Source organism: Vipera ursinii, assembly GCF_947247035.1.
Source record: "Vipera ursinii genome assembly, chromosome: 1".
Lineage (NCBI taxonomy): Eukaryota > Metazoa > Chordata > Lepidosauria > Squamata > Viperidae > Vipera > Vipera ursinii.
The window spans coordinates 106,677,485-106,695,292 of record NC_139512.1 but is presented as its reverse complement, the minus strand read 5'-3'; the positions used below and the strand labels follow the sequence as shown (position 1 = coordinate 106,695,292).

The 17,808-nt window shown below is 36.6% G+C and overlaps 1 protein-coding gene across 4 annotated transcripts in view; it reads right to left on the bottom strand.

The window, feature by feature from the left end:
* MOB2 (MOB kinase activator 2) overlaps window positions 1-17,808 on the bottom strand; it is a gene marked incomplete at its 5' end in the record, with an annotated part of 109,585 nt that overhangs the window by 35,282 nt on the left and 56,495 nt on the right. The window contains 2 exons of one of the 4 annotated variants that reach the window (XM_083348480.1): window positions 10,613-10,726; window positions 13,405-13,574. The exons of 2 other annotated variants lie outside the window; for them this stretch is intronic. In XM_083348480.1, coding sequence (XP_083204606.1) covers window positions 10,613-10,726; window positions 13,405-13,574 — 284 coding nt within the window. Of the gene's footprint in view, window positions 1-762; window positions 1,016-10,612; window positions 10,727-13,404; window positions 13,575-17,808 lie in introns of those variants that run through there. One more of the 4 variants, XM_083348481.1, reaches the window with a different exon arrangement.

Sequence of the window (17,808 nt, the reverse complement as noted above, 5' to 3'; positions counted from 1 at the left end):
GCATTTAAGTAAGATTTATTCCTGCTGGAATGTATTTTCCATTTTATGATACATTCTCCAGTCAGAAAGCTATCTCTATCCCACAGCTCAGTGTTATGTTACACTTTGCTATGAATCAATACATACTTTCAGCATGTTTTATCATTTCATCTCTTTTGCTTTTTTAAGTATGTAAGTTCTGTTCCAATAATCCATTTTTGGCTATACCATACATTTTTAACTAAAAAGTTTATAAATATAAGTCTTTAAGAAAGACCTAAAGTCAATTTTCAGAAATAAGACACTGCATGCAACGGAACTTACTTTAACATTTAGAAAGGATTAACTGTGATATGAACATGTCAATTTATTTCTCTCATTTCATGTTAGTGGCATCTGTAAAGGGAGTATTTAAACATCAGCATGCTTGAAAGGTAAGCTCCAGTTTTGATTCAGAATGCTAAACAACAGAAAATATTTGGGACAAATTCAAGCTATTTAAACTAATGTCATCTTTACTAAATTTATAGCTATTTCTCCTAAATGTGTGAGACATTCATTAACTTGATCTTAAAAAAAACTTTCTTGCAGCTTATTTCTTTGAGGTATCAAGACTGTATTCCTGCCTTTTTAATCTGCTTCCCTCCCTTAACTTGATTCAATCAATGGTGGTTTTATCATTAAGTATCAAAAAGGGGCAGATTATCCCACAAATTAATGAGTACCACACATGCTGCAGAATAAGACAGTGACGTATAAGAAGAATTTATAAACGGTGTTTACCTTAATACTTTTCCTACTGCTTGTAGAACCATTTTGCAACTTATTCCAGTTTTGGGAGTTTGAGAAAGTACAGGTCTTTCACTGCTGTGGTTACAATGATCTCCAACCATGTTCAAAAGAGGCAGAAAGAGAAGTGGGGAGAGCAGTGGTGGAGATGAGAGAAAGAGAAAGAGAAAGAGAGAGGAAGAGAACTAGAAGCTGCTGGTACCGATTTCGATAGCTCACCCTCTCTTTCCTATCCTCCTCAAAAAACTAGTCCAACGACATTCACAGAGTTCATAGCTTACTTCACTCTAACCCTTCCTCCTTCTTTACTTCAGCCAATAAGAAAGCAGCAATGGAAACAGGAAAGGAAAAAAAACCCACCCTCAGCTAGAAAAGACAAACAGCTGCTCTTTTTTTTACAAATTCTTCAGTAAAAGCCAAAGCTGGGAAGTTAATGCCAATAAGGAAGCATCTGAATCGGGTTTTTCAGGCTGGCGCCGGCTGTAAAGCAACACAAGGGAAGTAGTGTGGGGAATAAGCAAGCTTCTTTCAAGCATCCAGTTTGTACTACAATTTTATTAGGGACGGGGCATGGATAGAGGAGAGGAGGGAACTGCTTTAAAAAACATAGCTGAACAAACAAGCGAAAATATTTCATGATAAAGCAGTGTTCCGTCGAAATCCTTATTCCTCAAAAACATTCAATAAAGCCTTTACCAATTTGTCTCTTTCTCCATAACTAAGAAGCTCAATCTGATTTTTAACTTAGTAACTAGTGTATTTACCAAACCATAATTTTTCAGAGTTGCATTGCTTCACACTGCTTATCAAAGTATACTAACCTAAATGTTCTTAGTGCCAAGTATTCTGGCACTTGAGAAGTTGAGTGAAGATTTGACTGAAGTTAGTCAACAAGCATGGCATTCAACGTTTCTTAAATCACTAATGCCTATCAACAGTGGTAGACTATAAATACTTGAGTAAAGAAGATACAAATCACACATCACATCTCTGTCTCACATGCAAAGAACTGCTTTTGTGAGAGCAATGAACGCCTAATTCAACACTGGAAGGTATTTTATAAGTATGCTCTATTACAGTTTTAATTTCTTACCAACAGTGTCACATTTAGTGAGTATTTATCTATTCTACAGATCTCTCAATTCAAACATATGTTTAGCAAACATCAACACTAGCTAGCCTCATTTATATCCTTATAGTTATGAAACAGGCAAAAGGAGGAAAAATAATAGTGAAGATTCAATAACACTACAATTTTTTGTAGGAAAATTAGCTAGTTAAGAGTATAAAGGTAATAAGTAGTAATGATCTGACCTAGGCATGTTTTTAAATGGTTATTTTAAGATGTGTTTAGCTGCCCAGTGTCATATTTACAAGATGGGCTGCTATATAAATTTGTTAAATAAAATAAAAATAAATAAATAAAATTATATCAAATTCTTTGGAGGGGAGGATAAAATAGTTTATAAAATCACTTTATGAAGAGGTTAAGTAGATTTTTTTCCCAGTTATATCTCACCATCTATTGGAATACAAATATGTTTTCTGTCTTCTACATTAAAATAAACTAAAGGAGATAAGGTTGTGCAATTTGTCTAATAAAAGATAGGCTTAAGATACAGGAGGATCTGGACAAACTTGAACACTGGGCATTATGTAACAAAATAAAATTCAGTGGTGAAAAAAGTAAGGTTCTACATTTAGGCAAGAAAAACCAAATATACAAGTATAGTATAGGTAGTACCTTGCTCAATAGTAGCAACTGCGAGAGGGATCTTGGAGTCCTAGTGGACAACCACTTAAATATGAGCCAGCAGTGTGCTGCAGCTGCCAAAAAAGCCAACACAGTGCTAGGCTGCATTAACAGAGGGATAGAATCAAGATCACGTGAAGTATTAATGCCACTTTGCAATGCCTTGGTAAGGCCACACTTGGAATACTGCATCCAGTTTTGGTTGCCACGATGTAAAAGAGATGTTGAGACTCTAGAAAGAGTACAGAGAAGAGCAACAAAGATGATTAGGGGACTGGAGGCTAAAACATATAAGGAACAGTTGCTGGAATTAGGAATGTCTAGTTTAATGAAGAGAATGATGAGGGGTGACATGATAGCAGTGTTCCAATATCTCAGGGATTGCCACAAAGAAGAGGGAGTCAGGCTATTCTTCAAAGCACCTGAAGGCAGGACAAGAAGCAATGGATGGAAACTAACCAAAGAGAGAAGCAACTTAGAACTAAGGAGAAATTTTCTGAGTCAGAACTCCTAATCAGTAGAACAACCTGCCTCCAGAAGCTGTGAATGCTCCAACACTGGAAGTTTTTAAGAAGAGACTGGACAGCCATTTGTCTGAAATGGTATAGGGTTTCCTGCCTGAACAGGGGGTTGGATTAGATGACCTCCAAGGTCCCTTCCAACTTTATTGTTATTATTATTATAAATTACATATCAGTATACCAGGGACCCCCAACCTTTCTGGCTCTGTAGACTGGCAGCAATGGTGGTGAGGGGACAGGGGATGGTTTCACACACAGACTCTCTGCTTGCACAAATGCTTGCTCGCCCGCTGCTTGCACAGCCCAGTTCCCAAGGGGTCAGTGGCCTGGAACTGGGCTGCAGACCAGGAGTTGGGAACCCCTGCAGTAGAACAAATGTCTACACTCTCATTTTCCACTTTCAATCTTATGTTCTCATGAGAATCAAAGAACATGCTGCCAATAAAGATTTCAGCAACTTATTATTTATTTTATTTATTGAATGTATTTGTTGTCCATCTCATAGCAACTACAGCTTACAGCTTTAAAACATTAAAATCCTAAAAAATAAATATCTCTAAAACAATAGAAATAAAAATCCCAATCAAGATAAAATTATAGTTAAAAGATGGGAAGGGAGGAAACAGAATATGCAGGGTAGTGGTGGTGGTATTGCCTCTTAATTCATCAATGAACTCCAGTGTGAAGCTCCCCAATTGTGTCCCCAAAGCTACCCGACAGAGCCAGGTCTTCAGGCTCCTGCAGAAGGTAAGAAGGGTGGGAACCAATCTTATCCCAAGGGCAGGAGCCACTGCAAAGAAGGCCCTTCTCCTGGACCCCGCCAGTCAGAATTCCTTGATTGACAGGGCCTACAGCACGCTCCTTTGCCAAGGCAGGTGAGGTGGGCCAGTGCCAATGAGTGGGACAGTTCCTCAAGTAACCTTTAAAGCCTTGCAGGGCTTTAAAGATAATAGCCAACACCCAGAATGAATTTCACCCAGAAGCAGATTCATGGAGTAGTGATGTAACATGGGTCATCCTAGGGACTCCCAAGAATTGCCTGTACCTCTATACTCTTTCTTCAAATATAGCTAAGCTTGCTATATTTAAGCCAGTAACAGTAAAACACACTTCACATCTAATGTAAATGGACAATAAAACAAACAATACTGAGAATTTAATTACTCTGTAGAGAAACTTTCTATCACTGAAGATTTTTTTTAAAAAAAATAATCCCTTTGAATGACAAAACATTTCCAAAATGTAGGTTCCATATTATGTGACTTCCAATGGAAATATTTATTTAAAGATGGGTATAAATCGAATGAAAGAATAAAAGAATGAATGAATGAGTAAAGTAACCAAGTTCAATCCCTGTCTGTTCAAAGAATGTATCTGAAATGTATATTATATACTATTTTTACATACTGTTTGAACCATATGTCCTGAATTTGTCTCACAGCAATAAACCCTATATTTGTTATTATGCATTCCTTTTGACTTACATACTTCTTTATTCACTCTAACGACAATTACTAAGTGTGCATGAACATTCAAATATATTCTTAATGTTCAGTCTGATAAACTTTAAACACAGCACAGCCATTTTGCCTCAGTATAAACAATTATGTAGATACATCTTGCAATGCATGTAAAAAGAAAAGCTTTACAACAAGCTTTTGTTATTATTAAAAGACAACTGACTGCAATTCTAAGCAACAAAAAGCTCTGCTAAAACTTAAAACATAAGCATTGCTTTATTTACTAGAAAGCATTAATAAAAGAATAATATTTTTGAGAATATAACATAACTATGATCAACTGTTGCTTAAGTAGCTGTTTGTTTGCATCTTTCTGGAGTAGTCATTAAAAATACAAATAGAGGAATATTAATATCATGAGTCCTCAGAAGAAAGACTTTTCTCTAATAAAACATCAACAATGTGAAATATCCATATTACTGTTAAAAGATACAAAATAACATTAAGAAATGCTCAGCTCTAGCTGAAAAGCCATATAACCTAAATTGCAACCTATATTAAAACACGAAATTGTAACCTACTTATACCATGTCCTTGTTCAACTTACTTGAATGACTCTACCTCACTACTAATTGTGCTTCTGATACTATCTAAGAATATAACCTAAATATAGTAGAATGTATTTTAAAGCCACTAGAAAAAACATTTTCATTTAAACTTCTAGCAGGGGCTTTCAAGGAAGGAAGGATTAATTGTAGGCTTTTACATGAAATTACTGGGAGAGTTGTATCTGTGCTATACCAAGCTACTGGAAGGATGAAGCAAGAACAATTTTAACAACTTTTTCTTGTATGCATTAACTCCCCGTGATGATTTGCTTTCTGTGTTAAATCTATAATTCCTAAAGGAAGATTTTCTTAAGCTGTTTTGTAGATGCTTTTAATTTCTTGATTTCTAATTCCTTAGTGGCAATTTGCTTGATATTTTACTCATTTTATGTAGATTTTTCCACAAAATTCTACCTACTTATCACTTCTTAATTTTCCTGTCCCTAATATTCTGAGGTACAAGGTAGCAACAAATTCTTTCTAATCATCATTGCTGGTTCGTAATCCTTGTTCTGTGAATGCATAAAACAGCAATCTATAGAGGTACTGTGAAGTATTTTGCAACACAGGAAATAGAATATTTACTTTTTCCCCACACGATCTTAACTTTTGCTAGAATCTTGATCTACCTAGAATATGTGACACCTAATTTTTAGCACAGGTTTAATTCTAGATTGCATTTAGGATGATTAAAGGCCTGGAGACTAAAACATATGAAGAATGGTTGCAGGAATTGGGTTTAGCTAGTCTAGAGAAAATAAGGACTGGGTGGGGGGAACACGATAGCAGTATTCCAGTATTTGAGGGGTGCCACAAAGAATGGGTCAATTTATTTTCCAAAGCACTAGAAGGCAAGACAAGATACAATGGATAGAAGCTAATCAAGGAGAGAAGCAACCTGGAATTAAGGAGAAGCTTCCTGACAGTGAGAAAAATTAACCAGTGAAACAGCTTCCCTTAAGAAGTTGTGGGTGCTTCATCACTGGAGGTTTTAAAGAAGAGACTGGATAGCCACTTGTCTCAAATTGTATAAGGTCTCCTGTTGAGCAGGGGATTGGACTAGAACAGAGGTCCCCAACCTTTTGGGCACCAGGGACCGGTGCCATGTAGAAAGGTTTTTCTGTGGACCAGAGAGGGTGTGGTTTTGAATACTGCCTCCATCCCAAGGATGGAGCTTTGCTTGTTGGTGCGGCCCACTTGCTGGCATGCTGTGGATCGGTGCCAGTCCATGGACTGGAGGTTGGGAACCTTGACTAGAAGACCTTCAGGGTTCCTTCCAGCTCTATTCTGACTGATTGATTTTCCAAATTAATTCTGAAGTTAAAAATGCATTATCCTGCGAATGTAACCCAACTAGCATTAAAATGCGACCTGTTTTTCCTCCATATCTTATCATTTGGGTAAATGGTAGAATCTTCAAGAATTTGACTAAGATGACTTTAGATTCAATTAACCTAAACACCTATGAAAATTAGCACAAATCTGACAAAGTAGAATAAAAGTATGTATTTTTAAACAGTTTAACAATGGATTAAGGGCTCAAATGGACTTGGAATTATAACTAACTTTTCAGGAGATTTCTTCTCTGAGAAAGTGGCATTGTTTACTTTTTTGCTAGCCAAAACAAGATAATGGGGCTTTAAATGTTGGATACTAGAGCTGGACACTAGGCGGAGCTTTAGGATAACAAAAAAATGGAAGGAAATACTCTAATAGTGAGCTATTTGAAAGAAAATTATGTCAAAAAATTATAAAGATTTTTGACAAATAGTCTTCGATACTCTTGGAAATGATTGATAGACAGTTAAAGATGCAATGGAAGAATAGGCTGCATTGGGTAAGTCTGAAATTAACCTGAACATGGAAATAAATGTAGAAAGGAAGAATAATGTCAAAAAAGGATGTATTAGACTTTCAGATGAAATGGATGATGCTTCAGTGTCATGGGGGTGGAGAGAGATAGAGAGAAAGGGAGGGAGGGAAAGAGAAAGAGGGAGGGAGGGAAGAAGAATGATGGATGTACAAAAGAAATCTATTAAATTTTTGAAGGACTTTCTGAAAATTGATCTCCTCAAAAAGGACCAATTTCTTTATCAGATTTACCAAGCAGATTTGCTAAGGTTTGAAAGATTGTCTGCAGAAGGATATAAAAATGATGGCAAGAAATTAAGTTCTGGGATTTTATTTGGAAGGGTTAAGAATTAAAATAGTTAAAAGGATAAGAAGGAATATACAATTGGCTTATTTGATCAAAGTTAAAATAGATAATTAGTTGTCTCTGGCAACACTTACTGGACTTTTGCTGACAAAGAATAAAGATTTTGTGTTTAAGAGATGAGATAGGGAGTGAAGAGAGGTTAGGTTGCAACTTAATAGGTGGCAATAAATTGTATGTATTTGTTGGAATGAAGGGAGGAAGTTACTTATTTTTCTTATTTTATTTCTTTTTTCCTTTTTCACACTTTTTAGATTTTTGTAGTTTGAATAGCTTGAATATTTAATAAAATTGTTTGGAAAACATGGTATATTTGTCATAAATTGTGACTTGCATTTCATTTATTGCATCTATTAAATCAAAGAAAAAAATATAGGTGGAAGAATTAGCCTCAGAGTAGCTGAAGGCAGCAGCAGCTCATGGCATGGAAGACACTGCAATACTCTGTTTCTCTGGGTTTAGGCTCAGCATTGTTGGAACCATGTTCCACTAGAATGGATTCCCCCCCCCCCAATAAACATAAATGCCCAAGTACAATGAATTCTCTTTTGTTCTCCTATTTTAATTTTACCATCTTGGATATAACTTGAGACAAAAATAAATGAGCAGATATTCTATCTACATTTCAGGTATGATTTAAAGGAGCATTTCATGGCTTTAATCCTAAACTGGAAAACCTCACTGCCACTTTGGGAAGTCTACTTTCAAACCTAACTCAGCAACTCAAATCAAATGTGAACTAATCCTGAAATATACTATTTGAGGTCCAGTGCAGATTCATATCACAAAGGTTATCTCTATGATTTTACGGGCAAAAATTTAACCCTTTGCTTACAAAAACCACTACAATTTTTAGTTACACAAAACTCAACTTCATCACTCAGGACTTTTGGTGGTCCTGATTTAAAACTGAAGTCTGATGATATATTGTAACCTGTCCTGAATGCTATCAAGCAAATCTTTCCTGGAAAACCTACATGGTTAATCATTTCCTATGCCATCTGGCATCTGGAAGACCTCTTGATTGACCATAAGAGAGATATGAGTCACCATCTGAATCCTAAAGCACCATCCTCATAATATTGGATAGATCTCAGCCACTTTCTAAAGTAATCCGTTCAAATGACTAAAGATGGAACTTTAGCTTTCCATCATGTATCTCCCAGAATCAGATGGCCAATGCATTAATATTGTTATCAAGCAATATTTCCATGGCTATATTTGATACCGACAAGATCACTGAATTTGTTCCATTTCACTGAATTTCCCTACATAATTCTGTATGTGCTTCTACCTAGAAAACCCTATGCCATTATTATTATTATTATTATTATTATTATTATTATTATTATTATTATTATTATTATTATTATTATTATTTATTGAACTTATATACCGCCCTTCTCCCATTGGACTCAGGGCGGTTCACAAGGTAATTAAAATAACACTACAAATACAAAAAGTTAATTAAAATAATTAAATTATCCTTGAGTAAAATATAAAACGCCTATAGCTCCAATTAAAACCCAATTATAATAAGTTAAAATTAAAATTCTCAGTCTGGGCCAGAAAGCTCAAAGAGCCAGGTCTTCAGGTCCCGGCGGAACGAACGAAGATCAGGGGCAGTCCTGAGCTCTACGGGTAACTGGTTCCAAAGGGCAGGCGCACCCACAGAGAAGGCCCTCCCCCTGGGTGTTACCCGCTGGCAGTCTTTTGCCGCCGGCACCCTGAGAAGGCCCTCCCTGTGGGAGCGCACAGGACGAAGGGAAATTGATGCCGGCAGCAGGTGTTCCCTCAGATATCCAGGACCCACGCCATTTAGGGCTTTATAGGTCATCACCAGCACCTTGAATCTCACCTGGAGGGCAACCAGAAGCCAATTCAGCCCGCGGAGCAGAGGTGTTACATGGGAGTATCGGGAAGCCCCCATCACAACTCACACAGCTGCATTCTGCATCAGCTGAAGCCTCTGAGTGGTCCTCAAGGGCAGCCCCTTTACATTAGCATTTAAAAGCTGGTGTGAAGTCTAATTAATCTTGAATTAGAAATCTACAATATGTACTCTGCCTTTTAAAATTAGCAGTTACAGGGATCATCTTGAAACAAGTGAAAATTCAGCTTTTTTCAATTTTAAAAATCATTAACTATTTTCAAATAAATATAACTTAAAATATGATTCTGTAATAAGCAAATATGAATATTGCTTGATAGCTAGAGATTATCAAACACAAGCTTTGTTAATTTCAAGAATCACTTATAATTATTGTAAAGGAAATTAAAATTCCAAAAGGAAAAAGTTGATTTACATAGGAAGGGTAGCAGTGATTTGTACCATTAATGAAGAAGTTCTATTAACTATTACCTTTAAGGCCCCAAATAAAAACCAACTAAATGAAATGGTATTGAGACTCTTCGGCAGAACTAAGTATTATGCATATATCACAGGTTATCGCACAATCATTTATTCATACTGTCACAGTAATGTAGATCAAACCATGGCATTGACTCTGCTAAAACAAATCACTGGATTTTCTAATATACAATTTCACTGTAACCTGCAAGCAAAGTGATTATTTTTTTAGCTTATATTTTTAACAGATGAATTTTGCTTTCAATTTCTTCTTACTTTTGAAAGCTAAAGTATATAGCTAAGAAGATCAAGATCACACAGAAGTTCCTGTCCTACTATTAAAACAGGAAATGCATATCCTTAAGATTTTCTCTCCTCCCGGAGCATATTTGTTCCCAATGCCACTAATTAAAGATTATGGATTGAAATGGCACAAGTAAACAATTCATGCTACAACTACTGCTACATCACAATCCTATTATTATTGTGCATCTTCTATGAAAGAAAGGAGAAAAAAAAATCAAATGGTTTTTAGTAGGAAAGACAGAACTATTTTCTTTTCCAGAGAAGGTAACTTGTAGCCTATTTTGAAAAAAAAAGTGGCACAAAATGAAAAATGATACACATTCCACAATCATATTTTATCCAGATTTCTATATCACTGTATCTGTCTCCATTCTCTTTTCTCAGATTTCCATGGACTTTTGTTTCACACCTCTATTAACCCAATTAAAATGAGACACTAAGTGCAAAATTAATTAACTATAAATAATGGTTGTTATGAGGACCTGCTTTATATGGATTCACTGCAGCTTTCCTAAAAAAATGAAAAGTTTAAGCTGAACAAAAAGAGATATTTTCTTTGGCACTGTTTTCATTAAAATAATGTTATGAGGCCACCTGCTAGTCTTAATTAGAAATAAATTAATCTTCTTACCAGTATTGCTTAAGTATCAATTTTGTTAAGGACCTCACAGCATACATGGATTTAAAAAAAAGGATTTCAAAATAATCAAAATAACGCTTCATGTGGGAGAAGGAGTGGCAGAACCTGGGGAAGGAGTTAAAAGAGAGATTAGCCTAAAATCCCTATGTAGCCATAAGCAAATTAAATCCAGCATCCCTTGATTTCCATTGACTCTTATTTAAATCCAAGCAGGTGCTAACCGTTAGTTGAAAAGATTCCTGTGCATAGGCATGGTTAGCAATAAATCAGTTTGACTGGACCTTCATGTGTGGATCTGATCTTTTGCACCTGACACTTCAGTTCTTTATAGCACAATAAAGTTTCATGGGAAATATGGAACAGTGACGCTGAGGGCAAGAATCTGATCGTCCTCTCCTTAACCTTATATTAAAGATGACAGAAAAGATGAGCATTTCGTACTGCATCCAGCCCAAGAGTAAGAATCTCATGACTGTAGGGCTCTTGGTACATTCTGAGCTTGGTTGTTTCCTTGCAGACATTTCATTACCTAACTAGGTAACATCATCTATGCAAGAAGGGAGTGGGGTTTGTTCTCTTGGGCTGTCAGTGTTGGTGGAAGTGTTCTTGGTGATTGCTTGATTAAGCTGTTATTTTTTTGAGTTGATAGTTCCTTGATTGGAGTATTGTTTACTTCTTGATTGTTGGTCTAGTATTATTCTTTGTGATCATCCCTGCTTATCTGTGTGTTGATTGGTAGTGATGAGGTGTTTAGGTCTTTTTGTTTCCCGTTTGGCTTTTTGATTGTTTCTTTTGAATGGTACCTAACTGTTGTGTATCTCTATGAGCCCACTGCTGGCTGATTTGTCTGTCAGGGTTTCAAGAATTCTCTAGTGTTTTTGGACTTGGCTTGGCCTAGGACAGGGGTCGGCAACCTCGGCTCTTTTATGACTCGTGGACTTCAACTCCCAGAATTCCTGAGCCAGCTCAGGAATTCTGGGAGTTGAAGTCCATGAGTCATAAAAGAGCCGAGGTTGCCGACCCCTGGCCTAGGACAAGCGTGGGCAATTAATTTTCCCAAGGGCCCACCTCAGAAACTGACTGTTGTTCTGTCACTACAACATCCCGATACTGCCACTGCCCCACACCTTTCCTGGGATGGCTACACTGACACCCCGATACTGATGCCCTTCCCTTACGCACCAATCGCCCTGCCCTTTCGCTGCCACTACAGGCTGGACTGGGAGCTCCGGCAGGCTAGATGTGGCCCACAGGCCATAAAATGTTCAAATCTGGTCTAGGATGCTCAGAGTTTCCCAGTAGAAGCTATGGCGAAGTCGTCCATGTGTTGTGAAATTAAGGAATTTTCATCATGTCTTCTATTGTTCTTTGGTGTTCATGGGTGTGCTCTGCTAGGCTGCTGCCTGTTTGTCCTAGTAGTAGCTGTTACAGTCCTTTTACTATATGTTGTAGATGATTTCTGTTGCTGGGGCTGCTGGGTCTTTTAGTTTATTTAGGATGTTTTGGAGGGCTTTAGTTGGTTTGTGTGCTATGGAGATGCCATGCGATTGCAGTAGTCCACTAGTGGTTTCTGAGATGTTTTTTTATGTATAGCAGTGATATCCTTTTCACAGTGTGTATTAGTGGTGCTATATTGGCTTGAGTGGTCAGGCACGGTTTGATAATTTGTGCGCTTTGTTGGAAGTTGTTATATAGACGATCTGTTTCCTTTTCTTGATGTTCTAGGTTGCTACAGTATGTTTGGACTCATCTAAATAGTTTTCTTAAGAGTACTAGATCAAAGTATCAAAATTCCTATCAAGTTTCTCACAACAGGTAAACTGGTAAGAGATAAAGCATGCTTGGACAATAAGACATTAGCACAATTCACAGAAGCATAATATGTAACTATCACTAATGTATGGATTCCTATTTCAATACATGGTCAGAAAAATACAGAGGATACCAAATCTTCCGCCTATCATATATTTAAGCCCTTTCAACATAATTAAACTTTCGTCTTCACTTTCATCTTCACATTCCTGAAAGCACTCATCAGTTCCACGGGATCGCACAATTTTCATTCAGAACTATTACATTCTTGCTGTTTTCCACACTTAAAATAGTTCATACCTTTATCTGATTCATTTGATAATGTGTTCTTTACTATTTCAATCTTCTACATACCAGGGACATCTCAGATGCACCCATACATTTTGAAATCTGCCACTCATCTAGTAGTGGTCAGTTAAAGCTTTCACATAATGCTTTTCAGTAAAGAAAGAGAAGTTGTAGCCTTAAACATGCCCTTGTTATATGCAGCATTCTTACTAATGGTAAGAAGAGTTTTGGATATTTTGGCCAGTATGTCAGAAATGCAGCCAAATCTCAGTTTTATTCCAAGCATCTTATCCTATTCAAGTGAAGATTCCAGCCTAGAAATTAAATGTTGCTTGCACCCCACCAACTAGAAGTTTCATGCAGTGTATTAATACATGCAACATATTTAAAGACTTGTCTTATTCACGTACAATAGCGAGGTCATAAAATATCCAGAGAAGCTTGTGCAAAAATAAAATCCTTAGACTTAACTTGTTTTTAAATGCAAGGCAGGACTGATTATAAATAAAGCACACATAAACAGACATCATGTTGGGGAAAGTACATGCACGGGCTGAAAAGCAAGTTTTCCCATAGGGCTGAAAAGCAAGTTTTCCCATACATTCAAATTTTATTCCTCTTTCCCATTATTTTAGTAGACAGAAAATAAGAAATAATGGAAAGAAATTCTTATATTTTCTTACCTGTTCAGTGTATAAGACCCATTCTTCTTAAGTCTCATGTTCCCAAATAGAAATTTTAGGAAAAAAATCAGAATAGAACAATGTTTGTTCCAGTTTAATAAGAACAAAAGCACCTGTTTGTTAGAAAAGCATTTGTTGGTCAGAGAATCTCTTTCCTGTTTCACAGTCATCAGTGGGAAAATCAGAAACCGCCAATTACTAGGAAGGAAATCATTACAGTCAAAACAAGAGCCGAGGCTGTAAAATAGTCCACCCTATTTACCAGCAACATTATTCAAAATTTAACAAAACCTGTCAGCTGAAGCAAAGGGGGTGATGGAGAGAAGAAAGTGACATCCCCAGACAAGTTTTCAAGGATAAGTCTGCAGAAGTGAAGAGTCAAATTGGATGGGCTTTGCCTTCCTCTTTTAATTAAGTTTGCAAGCAGCTCCAATGATTCCCTGTTCCTTTCACTCCTGCTTGACTTATTACTCAAATATTCGTGACTGCCTCAGGAGAACAAGAAAAATGACAAACAAAGCAAGAGAACTGGTTTCCATGTTCTTTAAAGTCATAAAGATTACACAGAAGACAATCGAACAGGCAAGTAGGTGAAACAGACAATTATAATAATGTCAGCAGATTTGATTGCTGCTTAGCTACTTTAACACAAAATGTACAGCATGTTATTCTTGAAGAGAAGCACAGTGGTGAAAGGAGGGGCAGAAGCTTCCACGGGCTCAGTCCTCACCAAGCTGCCTTCAATAAATCACAGTATCTCTGATTAAGTTGCTTAGCTTCCCTTCCTGTACAGCTCATCTGCTACCTGACTGCTGAACATTGTACTGTGATCCATGAAGTTTCTGTAATACGTAGCCAGTAATCATGTTTAATATGGAACCTGAACATTAGTAGCAAGATACAACCCAGATTGGAGACTGGCACAATCTAAAAACAGACATACACACTTAGATGTCACAAACATCTCATCAGAAAAACCTCTTCCAAATATAATTTACTAAGTGAATTGGCAAGTAAGAACAGAAGTGGTACAGCTTCTTATATGACTGAAACAATTGTTTTAAAAATAAAATACCAAATTATATACCTACAATTTAGGCAAATCAAAACAAAAATTAAACTGAGAAATCTGTTATACTCAAACAATGAAGCAATTTAGATTTGACAGATGGCAGGAATGGAATGGAATGGAATGAATAGAATAATAGAATAGAATAGAATAGAATAGAATAGAATAGAATAGAATAGAATAGAATAGAATAGAAAATAGAATAGAATAGAATAGAATAGAATAGAATAGAATAGAATAGAATAGAATAGAATAGAATAGAATAGAATAGAATAGAATAGAATAGAATACAATACAATACAATACAATACAATACAATACAATACAATGGCTTGGGTCCGGGATATCTGAGGGAGCACCTGCTGCCGGCATCAAGTTCCCTTCGTGCAGTGCGCTCCCACAGGGAGGGTCTTCTCAGGGTGCCACCGGTAAGAGATTGCCGGCGGGTAACACCCAGGGATAGGGCCTTCTCAGTGGGGGCGCCTGCCCTCTGGAACCAGCTGCCAGTGGAGTTGAGGACTGCCCCTGACCTCCGTTCATTCCACCGGGGCCTGAAGACCTGGCTCTTCGAGCTCTCTGGCCCAGGCTGAGGATTAATCTTATTTTAACTGGGGTTTTAGTTATGCAGGGACAAATATAATTTTTTTAAATTTGTTTTTAACTTTTGTATCTTGGTTTTTTTAATCACCCTGTAAACCGCCCTGAGTCCTTCGGGAAAGGGCGGTATATAAATGTAATAAAATAAATAATAAATAAATAAATAAATAAATAAATAAATAAATAAATAAATAAATACAATACAATACAATACAATACAATACAATACAATACAATACAATACAATACAATAGAAATAGTTGGAAGGGACCTTGGAGGTCTTCTAGTCCAGCCCCCAGGTTTATGTTTGAATATTAGTAGCTTGGGTTGGTAGTTCGGCTGTTGGTTTGGAAATGCCTAAAGCATCTAATTGGTGATTCCCAATATTCTATAAACAATGCCACACAATTCCTGGACAAGCTCAACACCTACACATTAATGAAGATGAAACAAAGATATCCTTCGATGTTACGGCATTATTCACATTGGCAGATCGGAAAGTAGCAGTTGACCTAATCAAAGAACTACTGGACAACACACAACCACCAAGAGGACCACTCACAACAGAAAGCACATGAGAACAACTCCAACTATGCTTAACCATCAAATTTGACAGAAAGATCTATGAACAACTGAAGGGATTGCCTATATGGGATCTCCTATATCTGGCCTGGTCGCAGAAAATTGAAGAAGTTGCACTTCCACAAATAAACCCCAAGCTATGGGTATGTTACGTGGACGACACCTTTGTGATAATCAAGTGCAACCAGGTAGGTCGACCAAACCTACCAAAAAATCAACATCTTCGCAGACATCCAATTTACAATAGAAACCAAGAATAACAACGAACTGCCATTCCTAGATATTCTTGTAACCAGAACCACCAATGGGCAACTTCTAACATCCGTGTACAGGAAGGCAACACATACAGATAAAATCCTCAACCTCCACAGCAACCACCCCAAATGCTACAAACAAAGCTGTGTCAGAACACTGTTTGGGAGAGTGGAATCCCATTGCAACACCACGGAAGCCACATCAGCAAAACAAAAAATACTTACAGAAAGTCTTCGAGAGAAATGGATACCCACGAAACTTAATTTAATTTAATTTAATTTAATTTTAATTTAATAATATTTCTATACCGCCCTTCTCCCTGAGGACTCAGGGCGGTTCACAGGGCAAGAGTAGAATACAAAATACAAACATTAAAAAGAAATTAAATAATTGCCCAAGTTTAAAACAATTACTATTCAATTATAAAACCCCAAAGATAAAATTAAAAAAAATACAAACACACAAACAATACAAACACCCAAAGCAACACAGTAACTACAACAGGAACAACAATGACCATACAAATCACAATTTCCTATATACAGAATGTTTCAGAGATGACAGCAAGACTACCACGCCAACATGACTTCACAGTAGCCCACAAACCAGTCTCAAATCTCCGACGAACCCTGTCGAAACCTAAGGAGCAGACAGAAACAAACCAAAGATTAGGCATCATATACTGAATCCAGTGAAGTACAAAATGAGTGGAAGGCTGCTTTAGTTTACAAATTGAATTACAGACAGGATGGGCCTCCACAAATCTGATATTCTTCCCACATCGGTACAGGAAAAAATGTTAACCATAAATTTGTTGGCTGTAAAGGATGGATAAAGATTAAGGAAATAACCAGTATCTTAGTGATAGATGACAATTCAGTTGGAAGGAACTGTAATTGTACTTTTAAATCTTACACTGGAAAACATGTTTATCTGAGACTTTTATTATTATTAAATATATATTTGGCATATTATTCAATATGAATATTGCTAAACTAGCTACTAAAGCCATCAAGTATATAGAATTTGATTCCCCAAACATACACATGCAAAAAAGCTAGTGAAACATGTAAAACAGGACTTTCAAAAAAGAAAGCCCAGTGTGAATTATCCCTATTGTTTTGACCTGTTGTTTCAAACCAATCCATTTTGAACAGAGCAGCAAAAGAATCTGCAGAAATGCAAATGATAAAAAAAAATGTGTTTGCGATGCCTTAAGAGTTCCAGACCAGGAAAAATTTAAATACATGTACATGGAAGTACTACTTTTAGTCTGCCCCAATGCCAGAACTAGCTTAGAAGAAATAATCAGGAGGCAAAGACTGTATCTGTAACCTGAGGAACTCCACTTACAAGGTGTGTTTGGTCCCTAAATCCATTTGAAGCAATAGCGGAAAAACACATCCTTTTTTGTTAAAGGAGTAATGCTAAATATTTGGAGTTGTTGTTGTTGTTGTTGTTAGCTGCAAAGTCGTGTCCGACCCATCGCGATGGGTATTTGGAGTTACTTTTTACAAATATTTCTTTATAGTGCTACCCCATATGTATAAAGTGCAGTCACATCGAGTCTCTAGTAAATATATCTTACTTTATCACTTCAATATATGGAGAAATGGTCTCTTTATGTTTGAAGACTCTCATTTGAATACTACAAATTTTCCAATTTAAGGGATTTAACAGCCTGTTTTACTCATGTTGTTTTAAGTTTCAGTGAGAAGTAGTAGTACCCTCCCAAAACAACTTACACAGTCATACCTAAAATATTATTTAATGAGGCAGTTAACGTAATTTATTTATACACCATCCAAGGTCCCTCTGTGAGGGAGATGGGCAGTTTCAAAATTTGATAAAAAAAATAATATATATTACTAGTAATTTACAATTCAAGGTATTTAAATGTT